The sequence below is a fragment of the Hemitrygon akajei genome, chromosome 4 (genome assembly GCF_048418815.1).
Source record: "Hemitrygon akajei chromosome 4, sHemAka1.3, whole genome shotgun sequence".
Classification (NCBI taxonomy): domain Eukaryota; kingdom Metazoa; phylum Chordata; class Chondrichthyes; order Myliobatiformes; family Dasyatidae; genus Hemitrygon; species Hemitrygon akajei.
This window is the reverse complement of record NC_133127.1, coordinates 198,802,063-198,819,023: the sequence shown is the minus strand read 5'-3', so window position 1 is coordinate 198,819,023 and position 16,961 is coordinate 198,802,063. Positions and strand designations below refer to the sequence as shown.

Here is a 16,961-nt window from a genome sequence, read left to right as displayed (position 1 = left end):
GCTCACCTTTCACTTCCTCGCCTTCGTCTGCCGACCGGATTCGCCCTGGCGATCCACGTTACCGTCAGGCAGCAGAGGAGGTCCCCCGTCGAAATCTCTTTATGCGGGGGTGCTTCCCCGTACACTGGGGACCTGGGGTGGAAGGTGTTGCATTGGGCAGTCCCGTACAACAGGTTCACTGACACCCCGTCCATCTGTCCGTTCTGTGGCCGGGAGGCGTCAGCGTACACGGAATGCGAGAGGTTTCAGCCCCTGTCTGAGTTTCTCAGGGTGCTGCTGCCGAAGTTCTGGCTGCACTTTCGTCCCGTGCTCCTCATATACCTGCACCCGGTACAGAAGGGTCAGGTTGTGAGGAGAATCTCCCGGTGGGCTTGCTCCTGGGCCTGGCCAAGATGACCATTCACGGGTCTGGGCAGCAGAAAGTCGAGGGCTATGCCAGGCCCGACTACCTGCCCCTCTTCCTCCGAGGGTACGTCCGTGCCTGGCTGTCCTTGGAGAGGGAGCATGAGGTCACAGATCCCGGGGGGTTTTCTGGGACTGGAGGGCTCCTTAGGGAATTGACTGTTTTATAGACGGAAGTAATCATATTTTAATCTGAATTTATTTCCTGTCTTGTAACTAAATGTTTGTACTTTATGTATTGTTGTGTAAATAAACTTATAGTTTTGTAAAAACAAGGTGGTACTGAAGAGCTCACAGTGGGAGGGCTGTATGGAACAGTGCTGTGTTACGTATTTTGGGATGTGAAAATACTGGCCGTGAATTCATTGGCCACAGCTGTTTGTCTATAGTTGCACGTTCCTATTTTGTGCGCGCGGGCCTGATTCTCGCGATGCATGCCACTGAAACTGGGTGCTGGTGGTTGGTAGGCTGTGTGTAGACGTTTGCACTGCTGGATCTGGAGACTGTGTGCGCTGTGATCTCAACAGAGCTCCATTGAGGAAATGATCGCCAGCACAGCCTACCTGGACCTCTTCCTGCGCAGCATCACAGAGGTGGCTCTGCTGAAAACTTTCCTGCGCTTCATGGTGCTGCACCGGCACGAGGGCAGCACAATCCTCGACACGCTGACCAGCCGAATCAACAGTAACTCCCGGGTAGGTTATCCCTCCACACTTCTATGCTGAGGAAGGCAGATGCAAAGTTCACATTGGTTTTGAGAGGACTAGACTATGAAAGCAAGGATGTAGTGCTGAGGCTTTAGAAGGCGTGTAAGGCATATGAGTTTGCAGACAATACGGAGATACGTAGGTGGAGGAGCAGGTAGTGTTAAGGAAGCAGAAAGATGTGGACAGATTAGGAGAATGGACGAAGAATTGGCAAGTGGAATACAGTGTGGAAGTCGAGGTTGAGTCGGTGATGAGGAAGGTAAATGCAATGTCATTCATTTTGAGAGGACTAGACTATAAAAACAAGGCTTTATTAGGCACTGGTGAGGCCTCACTCGGAGTATTGTGAACAGTTTTGGGCCCCTTTTCTGAGGCTTAGGAAAGATGGGCTGGCTTTGGAGAGGGTCTAGAGGAGGTTCACGAGAATGATTCTGGGAATGAAAGGCTTAACATATGAGGAGCGTTTGATGGCTCTAGGCCTGTACTCACTGGAGTTTAGAAGAATGGGAGGGATCTCATTGAAACCAATCGAATATTGAAAGGTCTAGAAAGAGTAGGATGCAAGGAGGATATTTCCTATAGTGGGGGAGTCTAGGACCAAACTGCACAGCCTCAGAATAGAAATACAACCATTTAGTACAGAGCTGAGAAGGAATTTCTTTAGCCAGATAGTGGTGAATCTGTGGAATTCATTGCCGCTCACAGCTCTGGAGGCCGTTATTGGGTATATTTAAGGTGGAGGTTGATAGGTTCTTGATTTGTCAAGGCATCAAAGATTACGTGGAGAAGGCAGGAAAATGGAGTTGAGAGAGATAACCAATCGGCCATGATGCAATGATGGAGCAGACTTAATGGGCTGAATGCCATAATTCTGCTCTAGTGGTCTTATGGGATTAGTTTGAGTGTGTGTGAGGTCGGGTTCTGTGTGTGGGGTCAGGTTCTGTGTGTGGGGTCGGGTTCTGTGTGTGGGGTCAGATTATGTGTGTGGGGTCGGGTTATGTGTGTGGGGTCAGGTTATGTGTGTGGGGTCGGGTTATGTGTGTGGGGTCAGGTTATGTGTGTGGGGTCGGGTTATGTGTGTGGGGTCGGGTTATGTGTGTGGGGTCGGGTTCTGTGTGTGGGGTCAGGTTGTGTGTGTGGGGTCGGGTTATGTGTGTGGGGTCGGGTTATGTGTGTGGGGTCGGGTTCTGTGTGTGGGGTCGGGTTCTGTGTGTGGGGTCAGGTTGTGTGTGTGGGGTCGGGTTATGTGTGTGGGGTCGGGTTATGTGTGTGGGGTCGGGTTCTGTGTGTGGGGTCGGGTTGTGTGTGTGGGGTCAGATTATGTGTGTGGGGTCAGGTTCTGTGTGTGGGGTCGGGTTCTCTGTGTGGGGTCGGGTTCTCTGTGTGGGGTCAGGTTATGTGTGTGGGGTCAGGTTATGTGTGTGGGGTTGGGTTCTATGTGTGGGGTCGGGTTCTGTGTGTGGGGTCGGGTTATGTGTGTGGGGTCGGGTTCTGTGTGTGGGGTCGGGTTGTGTGTGTGGGGTCGGGTTCTATGTGTGGGGTCGGGTTGTGTGTGTGGGGTTGGGTTCTGTGTGTGGGGTCGGGTTGTGTGTGTGGGGTCTGGTTGTGTGTGTGGGGTCGGGTTCTGTGTGTGGGGTCGGGTTGTGTGTGTGGAGTCGGGTTGTGTGTGTGGGGTCGGGTTCTGTGTGTGGGGTCGGGTTCTGTGTGTGTTGTATTGGGTTGTGTGTGTGGGGTCGGGTGGAGTGAATGGGGTCGGGTTCTGTGTGTGGGGTCGGGTTATGTGTGTGGGGTCGGGTTGTGTGTGTGGGGTCGGGTTGTGTGTGTGGGGTCGGGTTCTGTGTGTGGGGTCGGGTTGTGTGTGTGGAGTCGGGTTGTGTGTGTGGGGTCGGGTTGTGTGTGTGGGGTCGGGTTCTGTGTGTGGGGTTGGGTTCTGTGTGTGGGGTCGGGTTATGTGTGTGGGGTCGGGTTGTGTGTGTGGGGTCGGGTTCTGTGTGTGGGGTTGGGTTCTGTGTGTGGGGTCAGGTTATGTGTGTGGGGTCGGGTTGTGTGTGTGGGGTCGGGTTATGTGTGTGGGGTCGGGTTGTGTGTGTGGGGTCAGGTTCTGTGTGTGGGGTCAGGTTCTGTGTGTAGGGTCGGGTTCTGTGTGTGGGGTCAGGTTATGTGTGTGGGGTTGGGTTCTGTGTGTGGGGTCGGGTTGTGTGTGTGGGGTCGGGTTGTGTGTGTGGGGTCAGGTTCTGTGTGTAGGGTCGGGTTCTGTGTGTGGGGTTGGGTTCTGTGTGTAGTATCGGGTTGTGTGTGAGCAGGTTTGGGTGGTGTGAATGGGATTGGGTTGTGTGAGTGGGTTGGGAATAACTGACTGTAACTGTGTGCTTGGCCTTTCACCAGCTCTGCATGGTGTCTCTCAGTCTCTTCAGGACCCTCCTGACCCTCAGCTGCGAGGACGTCATGCTGCAGCTCGTTCTCAGGTACGGGTGGGGTGGAACATTTTCACTGGCTGTGGGGTGGGCCAGGGTGTCGCTGTGCTGGTCAGAGGCAGATTGAGGGTCCAGTCAGAAGAAAGGAGGCGCGTGTCAAGGATAAGCAGCTCAGGTGAAGCAGATACCTCAAGGAGGACACTCGGGAAGGAATGCAGGAGGGCAGCAAAAGGCCTAGTGAAACCCCTGGTGGGAGCAGGAGGGCAGCAAAAGGCCTAGTGAAACCCCTGGTGGGTGCAGGAGGGCAGCAAAAGGCCTAGCGAAACCCCTGGTGGGTGCAGGAGGGCAGCAAAAGGCCTGGTGAAACCCCTGGTGGGTGCAGGAGGGCAGCAAAAGGCCTAGCGAAACCCCTGGTGGGTGCAGGAGGGCAGCAAAAGGCCTAGTGAAACCCCTGGTGGGTGCAGAAAAGATCAGCCCAAAAGGCCTAGTGAAACCCCTGGTGGGAGCAGGAGGGCAGCAAAAGGCCTAGTGAAACCCCTGGTGGGTGCAGGAGGGCAGCAAAAGGCCTAGTGAAACCCCTGGTGGGTGCAGGAGGGCAGCAAAAGGCCTAGTGAAACCCCTGGTGGGTGCAGGAGGGCAGCAAAAGGCCTAGTGAAACCCCTGGTGGGAGCAGGAAAGATCAGCCCGAAAGGCCTAGCGAAACCCCTGGTGGGTGCAGGAGGGCAGCAAAAGGCCTAGTGAAACCTCCGGTGGGTGCAGGAGGGCAGGAAAAGGCCTAGTGAAACCCCTGGTGGGTGCAGGAAAGATCAGCCCGAAAGGATTTTTTAAGGTGCATTCAGTGAAAGGATGGTCAGGGGCAGAATGGGTCCCCTTAAGGATCAGGCAACAAAGGTATAGCAGAGACATTTGGGATAGTGATGTCACAGGTAGATAGGGTCATTAAGAAAGCTTTTGTCACACTGGCCTTTATAAATCAGAGTATCGAGTACAGGAGTTGGAATGTTATATTGAAATTGTATTAAGTTGGTGATGAGGCCTAATTTGAAGTATTGTTTGCAATTCTGGTAACCTACCTACAGGAAAGATACCAATAAGATTGAAAGAGTACAGAGAAAATTTACAAGAATGTGTCCTGAGTTATGGGAAAAGGTTGAAAAGGTGAGGACTTTATTCCCTGGGGCATAGGAAATTGAGAGGAGAATTGATAGAGGTATACAAAATTATGAGGGGTATAGATAGGGTAAATGCAAGCTAGCTTTTTCCAGCGAGGTTGGGTGAGATTAGAATGAGAGGTCATGGGTTTAGAGTGAAAGGTAAAATGTTTAAGGGGAACCTGAGGGTAAGTTCTTCACTTAGTGGATCGAGTGGGGAATTATCTGACAAGTGGAAGTGGTGGATGCAAGGTTAATTTCAACATTTGGATGGAGGGCTACGATCTGGGTGCAGGCTGATGGGGCGGCAGTATAACAGTTCGACACAGACTAGCTGGGATGAAAGGCCTGTTCATGTGCTGCCACATTCTGTGACTATGAGTGTGATCATCTATGTGTGCAGCCACAGGTCTTAAGAGGACACTTTCCTGTATTTACTGTTTAGAAGGACATGGAAGTGAGAAAGTATGGGAAGGGCACGGTGATATCCTGGAACACCAGTGCTCGAGATCCTTAAATGGATAAGGGTGGGTAGATTCCAGGCTTGACTACGTGAACGTTGTGGGAAAGTGTTGGAACCTGGCAGATTAGTTTTATTGGTCACATCGAGAGGTTTTAGTTTCTTTGTTGAGTATAAGTGAGGTACCGGAAGGCTGGAGGGGCTAATGTTGTGTCTTTATTTTGCAAGGACATGCCAGGGAACTGCTAGGCAATGAGCTTAATATCAGTCTTGGGAAAGTTAGTGCAAGAGATTATGAGAGATTATCCCTAACCCAAACTCTACCTTCATTTGGAAAGGCAAGGACTGATTAGGGGAAGTCAGCATGCTTTGTGTGTGGGAAATCATGTCTTGTGAATCTGATGGAGTGTATGGAAGAGGTGACCAAGAAGGTTGATGAGGACGTGGCTGAGGGTGTTGTCTACATGGACTTTAGAGAAGGATAGTCCAGAAGTTTTACTACAGGGTCCAGGGTGAGCTGGCCAGTTGGCTGCACCATTGACTTGGTGGAAGGAGGCAAAAGGATTTTCTATTCTGGCCTCTTACATCTTCTCCTCACCTGCCCATCTCCCCATCTCCCCCCCCCCCCCCCCCACACCTCTGGTGCCCTTTCTTTTCTTTCTCCCATGGTCCACTCTCCTGTCCTATCAGATTCCTTCCTCTCCAGCCCTTTGCCTTCTCTACCTCTCACTTCATCCCCTTTCCCCGACCCACCTGACTTCACCTATCACTTTCCATACAGTGAAATGCATCTTTTGCATCAAGAACCAACACAGTCCGAGGATCGTGCTGGGCAGCCTGTAAGTGTCAGTCAGCACAGTTCCGGAGTCAAGATAGCATGCACACGACTTACTAACCCCATCCTTAACCTGTACATCTTAGGGATGTGGGAGGGAGCTGGAGCACCACGTGGTAAACTCCTGACAGACAGTGGGAGAATTGACCCCAGTTGCTGGCACTGGAAAGCATTGAGCTAACTGCGATGCCACCGTGCCAATAGCATAGGTATGATGCTCAGGTATCCCACAGCGAAGGGTTGTAATGTAAACCAAGTGTTACTCTAGAGTCAGGCTGATGTTTGGACCTGGTACAACCCTGTAGGAGTGAGGACACGTTGACTAACCAGATCTCATCACAACACCGGCAGGTATCTGATTCCATGCAATCACGTGATGCTAAGCCAGCGGTGTGCCGTTAAGGATCAGGATTTCTACGGGAAGACGGCAGATAAGTTCTTGTCCCTGATCCCAGAATGCTGTAAACCTGAAAACCTGGGCTTCTTCGAGAGGGAGGAGGAACACGCGGTGTGGTCTAAAGGTGAGAGGGCACGGGTCGTGAGGAGAGTGTTTTGGACAGTCCGGGCAGTGGGTGTCGGGTAAGAGAGGGAGGAGGAACACGCGGTGTGGTCTAAAGGTGAGAGGGCACGGGTCGTGAGGAGAGTGTTTTGGACAGTCCGGGCAGTAAGAGAGGGAGGAGGAACACGCGGTGTGGTCTAAAGGTGAGAGGGCACGGGTCGTGAGGAGAGTGTTTTGGACAGTCCGGGCAGTGGGTGTCGGGTAAGAGAGGGAGGAGGAACACGCGGTGTGGTCTAAAGGTGAGAGGGCACGGGTCGTGAGGAGAGTGTTTTGGACAGTCCGGGCAGTGGGTGTCGGGTAAGAGAGGGAGGAGGAACACGCGGTGTGGTCTAAAGGTGAGAGGGCACGGGTCGTGAGGAGAGTGTTTTGGACAGTCCGGGCAGTAAGAGAGGGAGGTGAGAGCCATGGTACAGGCAATGGGCTGGAGACAGATGATCAGGATGACAGAGAGACGTGGAGGGGAGTGGAGAGGTGTGGGCAGGGAGATGGAGGAGCAGAGAGAGATGGAGGAGCAGAGAGAGAAGGAGGTCCAGAGAGAGAGATGGAGGAGCAGAGAGAGAGGGAGGGAGATGGAGGGGAGTAGAGAGTGAGGGAGGAGCAGAGAGATGGAGGGGAGAGGAATATAAAGGGACATGGAGGGGAGTAGAGAGAGACGGAGGGACATGGAGGGGAGTAGAGAGTTGTGCAAGGGGAATGAGACTCTCTCACAGCAAGATGCCTCAACTTGGAGTGTATATCTAGTGGAAAAGTGCAGTTGTTGGGGAAAATGTTTCAGGAGCATGAGTACATAGAGGACGGAACATCGAACATAGAACATTCCGGCTCAGTACAGGCCGTTAAGCCCACAATGTTGTGCGACTTTTTAACCCACTCTAAGGTCATTCTACCCCTCCCTCCCACGTAGCCCTCCAATTTTCTATCTGCCTATCTCTCAAATGCCCCGAATGTATCTGCCTCTACCACCATCCCTGACACCCACCACTCTCTGTGCAAAAATCTTATCTCTGACATTTCCTCCCTCCCTGCCAATCACATTAATGTTACGCCCATGGTATTAGCCATCTCCAGTCTGTGGCTGACCACTCGATCAATGCCTCTTATCGTACACCTCTCCCGGCCCGTCTCCACAGTAACCCCACTGCCCTCCAGTGTGCAGGAGCTGGGCTACTGCTCCCTCTTGTGGCTGGTGCAGGGATTTCAGACTACACACGTAGAATATGGAACTGCATTCTACAAGCACGACAAACAAACAATGCAAATTGTTCAAATACAAAAAAAGAATAAGAAATAAGCAATAAAAAATGAGAATACAAGTTGTAGAGTTTGTAAAAATGAGTGTTTACATTGTGGGAACATTACAGTAATGGGGCAATTTCAGTTGAGTGAAGTTATCCCCTCAGGTTCAAGAGCCTGTTCCTAACCCTGGTGGTGTGGGTCCTGAGGCTCCTGGACCTGCTTCCTGATGAGTGAGGGGTAATGACAGTTCCTAACCCTGGTGGTGTGGGTCCTGAGGCTCCTGTACCTGCTTCCTGATGAGTGAGGGGTAATGACAGTTCTTAACCCTGGTGGTGTGGGTCCTGAGGCTCCTGGATCTTCCTGATGAGTGAGGGGTAATGACAGTTCCTAACCCTGGTGGTGTGGGTCCTGAGGCTCCTGGACCTGCTTCCTGATGAATGCTTCCTGAGGGCGTGTGACTGTACGGATACAGCCCCTGTGTACCCGATTACCCCTCACTGTACGGATACAGCCCCTGTGTACCTGATTACCCCTCACTGTACGGATACAGCCCCTGTGTACCTGATTACCCCTCACTGTACAGATACAGCCCCTGTGTACCTGATTACCCCTCACTGTACAGATACAGCCCCTGTGTACCTGATTACCCCTCACTGTACGGATACAGCCCCTGTGTACCTGATTACCCCTCACTGTACGGATACAGCCCCTGTGTACCTGATTACCCCTCACTGTACGGATACAGCCCCTGTGTACCCGATTACCCCTCACTGTACGGATACAGCCCCTGTGTACCCGATTACCCCTCACTGTACGGATACAGCCCCTGTGTACCCGATTACCCCTCACTGTACGGATACAGCCCCTGTGTACCCGATTACCCCTCACTGTACGGATACAGCCCCTGTGTACCCGATTACCCCTCACTGTACGGATACAGCCCCTGTGTACCCGATTACCCCTCACTGTACGGATACAGCCCCTGTGTACCCGATTACCCCTCACTGTACGGATACAGCCCCTGTGTACCCGATTACCCCTCACTGTACGGATACAACCCCTGTGTACCCGATTACCCCTCACTGTACGGATACAGCCCCTGTGTACCCGATTACCCCTCACTGTACGGATACAGCCCCTGTGTACCCGATTACCCCTCACTGTACGGTTACAGCCCCTGTGTACCCGATTACCCCTCACTGTACGGATACAGCCCCTGTGTACCCGATTACCCCTCACTGTACGGATACAGCCCCTGTGTACCCGATTACCCCTCACTGTACGGATACAGCCCCTGTGTACCCGATTACCCCTCACTGCACGGATACAGCCCCTGTGTACCCGATTACCCCTCACTGTACGGATACAGCCCCTGTGTACCCGATTACCCCTCACTGTACGGATACAGCCCCTGTGTACCCGATTACCCCTCACTGTACGGATACAGCCCCTGTGTACCCGATTACCCCTCACTGTACGGATACAGCCCCTGTGTACCCGATTACCCCTCACTGTACGGATACAGCCCCTGTGTACCCGATTACCCCTCACTGTACGGATACAGCCCCTGTGTACCTGATTACCCCTCACTGTACGGATACAGCCCGTGTACCTGATTACCCCTCACTGTACGGATACAGCCCCTGTGTACCTGATTACCCCTCACTGTACGGATACAGCCCGTGTACCTGATTACCCCTCACTGTACGGATACAGCCCGTGTACCTGATTACCCCTCACTGTACGGATACAGCCCCTGTGTACCCGATTACCCCTCACTGTACGGATACAGCCCCTGTGTACCCGATTACCCCTCACTGTACGGATACAGCCCGTGTACCTGATTACCCCTCACTGTACGGATACAGCCCCTGTGTACCCGATTACCCCTCACTGTACGGATACAGCCCCTGTGTACCCGATTACCCCTCACTGTACGGATACAGCCCCTGTGTACCCGATTACCCCTCACTGTACGGATACAACCCCTGTGTACCCGATTACCCCTCACTGTACGGATACAGCCCCTGTGTACCCAATTACCCCTCACTGCACAGATACAGCCCCTGTGTACCCGATTACCCCTCACTGTACGGATACAGCCCCTGTGTACCCGATTACCCCTCACTGTACGGATACAACCCCTGTGTACCCGATTACCCCTCACTGTACGGATACAGCCCCTGTGTACCCGATTACCCCTCACTGTACGGATACAACCCCTGTGTACCCGATTACCCCTCACTGTACGGTTACAGCCCCTGTGTACCCGATTACCCCTCACTGTACGGATACAACCCCTGTGTACCCGATTACCCCTCACTGTACGGATACAGCCCCTGTGTACCCGATTACCCCTCACTGTACGGATACAACCCCTGTGTACCCGATTACCCCTCACTGTACGGATACAGCCCCTGTGTACCCGATTACCCCTCACTGTACGGATACAACCCCTGTGTACCCGATTACCCCTCACTGTACGGATACAGCCCCTGTGTACCCGATTACCCCTCACTGTATGGATACAACCCCTGTGTACCCGATTACCCCTCACTGTACGGATACAGCCCCTGTGTACCCGATTACCCCTCACTGTACGGATACAACCCCTGTGTACCCGATTACCCCTCACTGTACGGATACAGCCCCTGTGTACCCGATTACCCCTCACTGTACGGATACAACCCCTGTGTACCCGATTACCCCTCACTGTACGGTTACAGCCCCTGTGTACCCGATTACCCCTCACTGTATGGATACAACCCCTGTGTACCCGATTACCCCTCACTGTACGGATACAGCCCCTGTGTACCCGATTACCCCTCACTGTACGGATACAGCCCCTGTGTACCCGATTACCCCTCACTGTACGGATACAGCCCCTGTGTACCCGATTACCCCTCACTGTACGGATACAACCCCTGTGTACCCGATTACCCCTCACTGTACGGTTACAGCCCCTGTGTACCCGATTACCCCTCACTGTATGGATACAACCCCTGTGTACCCGATTACCCCTCACTGTACGGATACAGCCCCTGTGTACCCGATTACCCCTCACTGTACGGATACAGCCCCTGTGTTCCTGTAGGACCTGAGGTGTGGGTGGGAGGGTTGTGGTGTGTGAGTGTGTAGACTGTTACCGTCACTGCACTGATACAGCCCCTGTGTTCCTACAGCCCACGGGAGCCCGAGTATTGACACATCCACAGTGACGGCCGCCGTGCCAAAACCCTCGACCCCCTCCCGCATCTCCCTCTTCTCGCGACAGCAGAGCACGGGCTCAGACGGAGGGATTCCTCCCCGGTCTCCCGGCGAGGCTCCGAGCGACCCCGCCACCTGCAGCCCCGCCCACAGCCGATGGGACGAGGTGTCCGAGCTGGACTCCAACTACCTGGAGTACTTGCGGGACGCCCGCAGGCACATCGACCTCTGCGTCCAGGCGTGCGGCAGGTGGTCGGCTCCGTACGACGGCCAGGAACCGGACCCCCTCTCCGCTCAGCCCCTCCCGGAGGATGTCGACGCCATCCGCCTGCACATGGACCACTTCGGAGCAGATCGGACCCGGACCAGCTCTGCCCCGGGGCAGGGCCAGCTCAGACCGGAGCCCCTGGAAAATGGGGACTGGGTCAGTGTCACGCCACGCAACAAGAAGCGCAGTCTGCGGAGGGAGAGGGTGAAGGCTGCCACTCCTTCCTCCTCCATAAAGGGCAGGGGGCTGAGGCCCGAGAGAGACCAGCTGGGCAGGGTCTCCCTGCTGAACGGCGAGAGCAGCAGCGCCCCGGGGGTCCCTGGGCGGGCCGACAACTGCCTGGCGGTGAAGAAGGTACGGAGAGACAGGCCCCAGCGAAGCCACCCCAGGAGGGAGGTGACTGGCAGCCGGAGTGGAGGTCCTTGTGAGTCCCACATATCATCGGCGGAGGGTGGGGAGGAGGAGTGCCGGGCAGGGAGCAGGCCTGGCCTGGACACACTGGCAGGCGGCAAGTCCCTCGACAGCCTGATCGACGAGCTGCTGGACCAGGCTCCGGCCGAAGCCAACGGCAGAGGCCTCAACGTGGAGAAGTTCTCCCAGGAGCTGCTGGAGATGGAGGCTGAGATGGGAGGCTGGAATCGGGCGGAGGAGAAGGTTGCCAGCGGAGGGGACCCACTCACTGAGGAGGAGGCGGAGGATGAGGACGGAGAGGAAGAGGAAGACGAGGACGATGATTGCCAGCTGGTCCCCAGGAGTAGGACTTTAGCGAGAGTCCAGGCACAGGTGCCTGTCAGCGGCCATCTCCCTGAGCCAGCACAAGACCAGCCCTCCACAGGTAAGAGCAGCGTCTGGCTGCACGGTGACGGGTCTGGAGTAGAGGGCTGAGGTTTAAGGTGAGGAGTATGGGAGCATCTGAGGAGGTACCTGCCCTCCAGAGGGAGGCTGGAATCTGGAACTGAGGAGGTGCTGTAGGTAAAGACTCTCACAGCGTGGAAGTTGTACCTGGACTCTGTGCACTGCTCAGTGAATGTGTCAGCAGATAAGAAGCTCTTGGAGTAGTAACTTTCAGGGCGATGACTGTAAGAGGGAATGTCACGTTGCAGCATCAAAAGGATCTTGACAGATTGGGAGAATGGGCGAAGCTGTGGCAGTTAGAGTACAGTGTCAGGAAGTGTGTTAGGAATAAAGGTGTGGACTATTTTCTAAATGGGGAGAAAATTCAAAAGTCAGAGGTGCAAGGGGACTTGGAGTCCATGTGCAGTATTCCCTAAAGGTTAACTTGCAGGTTGAGTCAATGGTGAGGAAGGCAAATGCAATGTTAGTAATGTTTTTGAGAGAAAGGATGCAATGCTGAGGCTTTACAAGGCATTGGTCAGACCACATCTGGAGTATGGTGAGCAGTTTTGTGTCCCTTATCTAAGAAAGGATGTGCTGGCATTGGAGAGGGTCCACAGGAGGTTCATCAGAATGATTCAGGGATGAAAGGATTGATGTTTGAGGAGATTGGTGATTCTAAGTCCATACTCCCTGAAGTTCAGAAGAATGAAGATCTCATGGAAACGTACAAAATATTGAAAGGCCCAGATAGACTGGACGATGAGAGGATGCTTTTAATAGTGGAAGAGTCTAGAACCAGAGCGCACAGCCTCAGAGTAGAAGGATTGCCTTTTAGAATAGAGATGAGGGGGAATTTCGTTAGCCAGAGGGTGATGAATCTGTAGAATTTACTGTATTGCCACTGACGGCTGTGGAGACCAAGTCATTGGATATATCTAAAGTAGAGGTTGATAGGTTCTTGGTTAGACAGGGTGTTGAAGGTCAACCTTGATGGAATGGTGGAGCAGACCTGCCTAGCTTTGCTCCTCTGTCTGGGGTCTAATGGCCTGAAGAAAGGAGCAGAAGGTAAAATGGATAAATCCCCTGGTCCAAATGGATAACCCATTCCAATAAAGAGCCTTGGACCTAGAACATTAACTCTGTCTCTCTCTCCACCGATGCCACTTGACTTGCTGAGTGTTCCCAGCAGCATCTTCTGCTTTCGTTTCAGATCTACGTTCTTTAATCTTCATGAGGAAATTCAGGAGGACATTGCAGAAACCTTGCCATAACCTGTAGATCCGAGGCCGCTGCTCTCCGCTCCCACTTCTGCTCAAAAAGACAGTGTCGGGAGAAGCTCGGCAACGACAGAGCAGTCAGCTTAACCTCAGTTCTAGAAACAATACTCAGGGATATCATTAATAGCCACTTGGACGAGTGTGCATTGATTGGATTTATTCAAAGTGACAACATATAACAAACAGTCGGATGAACTAACAGGCAGGGTAGATTGGGGGAAATGGTTTAGAAAGTCACAGAGCAATGCAGCAGATTTGACAGTCCTTTCAGCCCATCCAATCCATGCTGACCACCGTGCCCATCCAGCGGGTCCCAATGATCTCTCAGCCTCCATAGTGACGAGGCTTTGGGACAGAACTTAGGACTTATGTAATTTCTTGACCCTGAACTCCTGCCTGTGTGACCATAAGATGTCAGTGCAGAATTAGGCTATTCAATATTTGATAGGTTTCACTGAGATTTTCCCTTATTCTTCCAACTCCAGCGAGTACAGGCCTAGAGCCAGCAAACGTTCCACATATATTAAGAGTTTCATTCCTGGAATTATTCTTATGAACTTCCTCTGCAATGCCAGCACATCATTGCTGCTCACAATATTATCATTGGTGATCAGTGGTCAACCGAGGTGTCTGAACGACTGGCCAGAGGTCCTGGTACCCTCCAGTAACTCAGCTGCTCACCACTACACCCTGGCTCACAGCAGCCCTTCTCTCCACTGTAAGGTCTTGTGTTACCTGCAAGACCAGCAATTATTTCCCCCCGAGATGGGGGGGTGGGGGAATGAACCGTGTTCTTGAACTGCTGACACCCGTCCCCTTTATATTCCCACCCAAGTTCTTCCTCAAAGATCCTATTGTACCCGCCGTGAACACTCCCTCCGCTGCCCGTAAGCAGTTTGTACGTTCTCCCTGTGACTGTGGGTTTCCTCCCTCAGTCCATACTGGTTGGTAGGTTAGTTGGTCATTGTACGCTGTCCTGTGATTAGGCTGGGATTAAATCGGGGGGTTGCTGGGTGGTTCGGCTTGAAGGGGGTGGAAGGGCCTGTTCCGTGGTGTCTAAATAAAACAACAATGTCCCAGCCTGAAACCTTACACAGTTACCTCATTTGTTGATTTGATTTTATTCAGAGAATCTGCACTGTAACAGCACAAGCCCAATTACACCCATTGACCAATTAAACTACTCTCTCCCTCCCCAATCTACCCTGTCATTTCCTGTGTTGTATCGCTCTGACTTTCTGATGATGCCTCCCTCTCTCCCTCTTCCCTCTGTTCCCTGTTGTGTCACCCTGATTTCATGATGATGGGTCTCTCTCTCTCTCTCTCTCTCCCTTCCCCTCTCCCCTCTCCCCCCTCCCCTCCCTCCCTCTTCCCTTTGTCATAGAAATATCGAAAACCTACAGCACAATACAGGCCCTACAGCCCACAATGCTGTGACAAACATGGCCTTACCTTAGAAATTATCTAGGGTTACCCATAGCCCTCTATTTTTCTAAGCGCCATGTACCTGTCCAGGAGTCTCTTAAAAGACTCTATTGTATCCACCTCCACCACCGTCACTGGCAGCCCATTCCACACACTCACCACTCTCTGTATAAATAACTTACCCCTGACATCTCCTCTGTACCTACTTCCAAGCACCTTAAAATTGTGCCCTCTCGTGTTAGCAATTTCAGCCCTGGGGAAAAGCCTCTGACTATCCACACGATCTATGCCTCTCAGCATCTTATACACCTTTATCAGGTCACCTCTCATCCTCTGCCGCTCCAAGGAGAAAAGGCCGGGTTCACTCAACCTGTGTCATAGGGCATGCTCCCCAATCCAGGCAACATCCTTGTAAATCTCCTCTGCATCCTTTCTATGGCTTCCACATCCTTCCTGTAGTGAGGCGACCAGAACTGAGCACAGTACTCCAAGGGGGGTCTAATCAGGGTCCTATATTGCTGCAATATTACCTCTCAGCTCTTAAACTCAATCCCACAGTTGATGAAGGCCAATACACCGTATGCCTTCTTAACCACTGAGTCAACCTGCGCAGCTGCTTTGAGCGTCCTTTGGACTCAGACCCCAAGATCCCCCTGATCCTCCACACTGCCAAGAGTCTTACCATTAATACTATATTCTGCCATCATATTTGACCTACCAAAATGAACCATCTCACACTTATTGGGGTTGAACTCCATCTGCCACTTCTCAGCCCAGTTTTGCATCTATCTCCAAAATGCTCTCCCACTGAGGGATCTGACACCTGACCAGGTTCATTTCCCAATACCAGATCAAGTACAGTCCCTCTTCTTGTAGGCTTATCTACATATTGTGTCAGGAAACCTTCCTGAACACACCTAACAAACTCCACCCCATCTAAACGCGTGCTCTAGGGAGATGCCAATCAATATTTCGGAAGTTAAAATCTCCCACCACAACATCCGTGTTTTTATTACACCTTTCCAGGATCTGTCTCCCTGTCCCTGTTACTGTCGGGTGGTCTGTAAAAACACCCAGTGTTGCTCTGGCTTTATGATGTTGCTCCCTCTCTTTCCCACTGTAGGTTCGTTCATTGCCGTGCTCTTCGCCAAGCTGGAGAACATGTTGCAGAACTCGCTCTACGTGAACTTCCTGCTCACCGGGATCATCGCTCAGCTGGCCTGCTACCCCCAGCCCCTGCTCCGCTCCTTCCTACTCAACACCAACATGGTCTTCCAACCTAGCGTCAAGTCCCTCATCCAGGTACGCTGCAGAGGCCAGAGCCCCACCAGCAAAGACGGGCTGAGCCTGATGGGGGTGAGAGGTGACTTGATCGAGGTGCACAGGGGCATTGATGAAGTGGATAACCGGGCATATTTTCCTAATAGAGGGGGCCCCGAGGGAGTGCTACACTGTGGGAGGGGTGGTACTGACAGGTCAGCCAAGCAGCCAATGTCCGGGATCGATCGGCTCGAGAAGGAGCTGGTCGACCTGGACTCACGGCTGAGGCTGACCGATGGGGACCAGCCCCTCTGGGATGAGTACCAGCGGAGGAAGGAGGCACTGAGGCACCTGCAGCTCGAGAGGTCCCAAGGCGCTTACGTGAGGTCGCGGGTCCAGACGCTGCAGGATCTGGACCACGCCTCGCCTTCCTATTCTCTCCAGAGGGGGAGGGGTGTCCTCATGCAGCTGGTGGAGTTGCTGGCAGAGGATGGCTCCTCCTTCATGGATCCGACGAGAAATGTTGCGGAAGTCCATTCCTTTTATGAGGCTCTAATCTCACCTGACCCGTGCAGTGAGGATGCACACAGGGCTCTGTGGGAGGACTTGCCGAGAGTCAGCACTGGGGGTGCTGATCGGCTCGACGCACTGCTAATCTTTGGTGGAGCTGACCAGTGCCCTCAACCAGCTGCAGAGAGGCAAGTTCCTGGGACTAGATGTGTTCATGGTGGAGTTTCTCCAGGCCTTCTGGGGCATCCTAGGGGCTGATTATGCAGGGGTATTGGGGGAGAGCATGCGACGGGTGAGAAGCCCCTTTGAGGGCACAAAGCAGTCGTGGCCCTGCTGCCAAAGAAGGGGGATCTCTGTATCCTGCGGAGTTGGCACCCAGCATCCCTCCTCAGCGCAGAGTACAAGGTCTTTGC

At 53.0% G+C, this 16,961-nt stretch overlaps 1 protein-coding gene across 5 annotated transcripts in view; it reads left to right on the top strand.

Annotated features, from left to right (window-relative positions):
* fhip1b (FHF complex subunit HOOK interacting protein 1B) overlaps positions 1–16,961 on the top strand; it is a 183,701-nt gene that overhangs the window by 157,436 nt on the left and 9,304 nt on the right. For all 5 annotated transcript variants that reach the window (XM_073044414.1, XM_073044410.1, XM_073044411.1 and 2 more), the window contains 5 exons: positions 930–1,097; positions 3,495–3,574; positions 6,321–6,490; positions 10,947–12,074; positions 15,902–16,080. In XM_073044414.1, the coding sequence (XP_072900515.1) occupies positions 930–1,097; positions 3,495–3,574; positions 6,321–6,490; positions 10,947–12,074; positions 15,902–16,080 (1,725 nt within the window). The remainder of the gene's footprint in view (positions 1–929; positions 1,098–3,494; positions 3,575–6,320; positions 6,491–10,946; positions 12,075–15,901; positions 16,081–16,961) is intronic.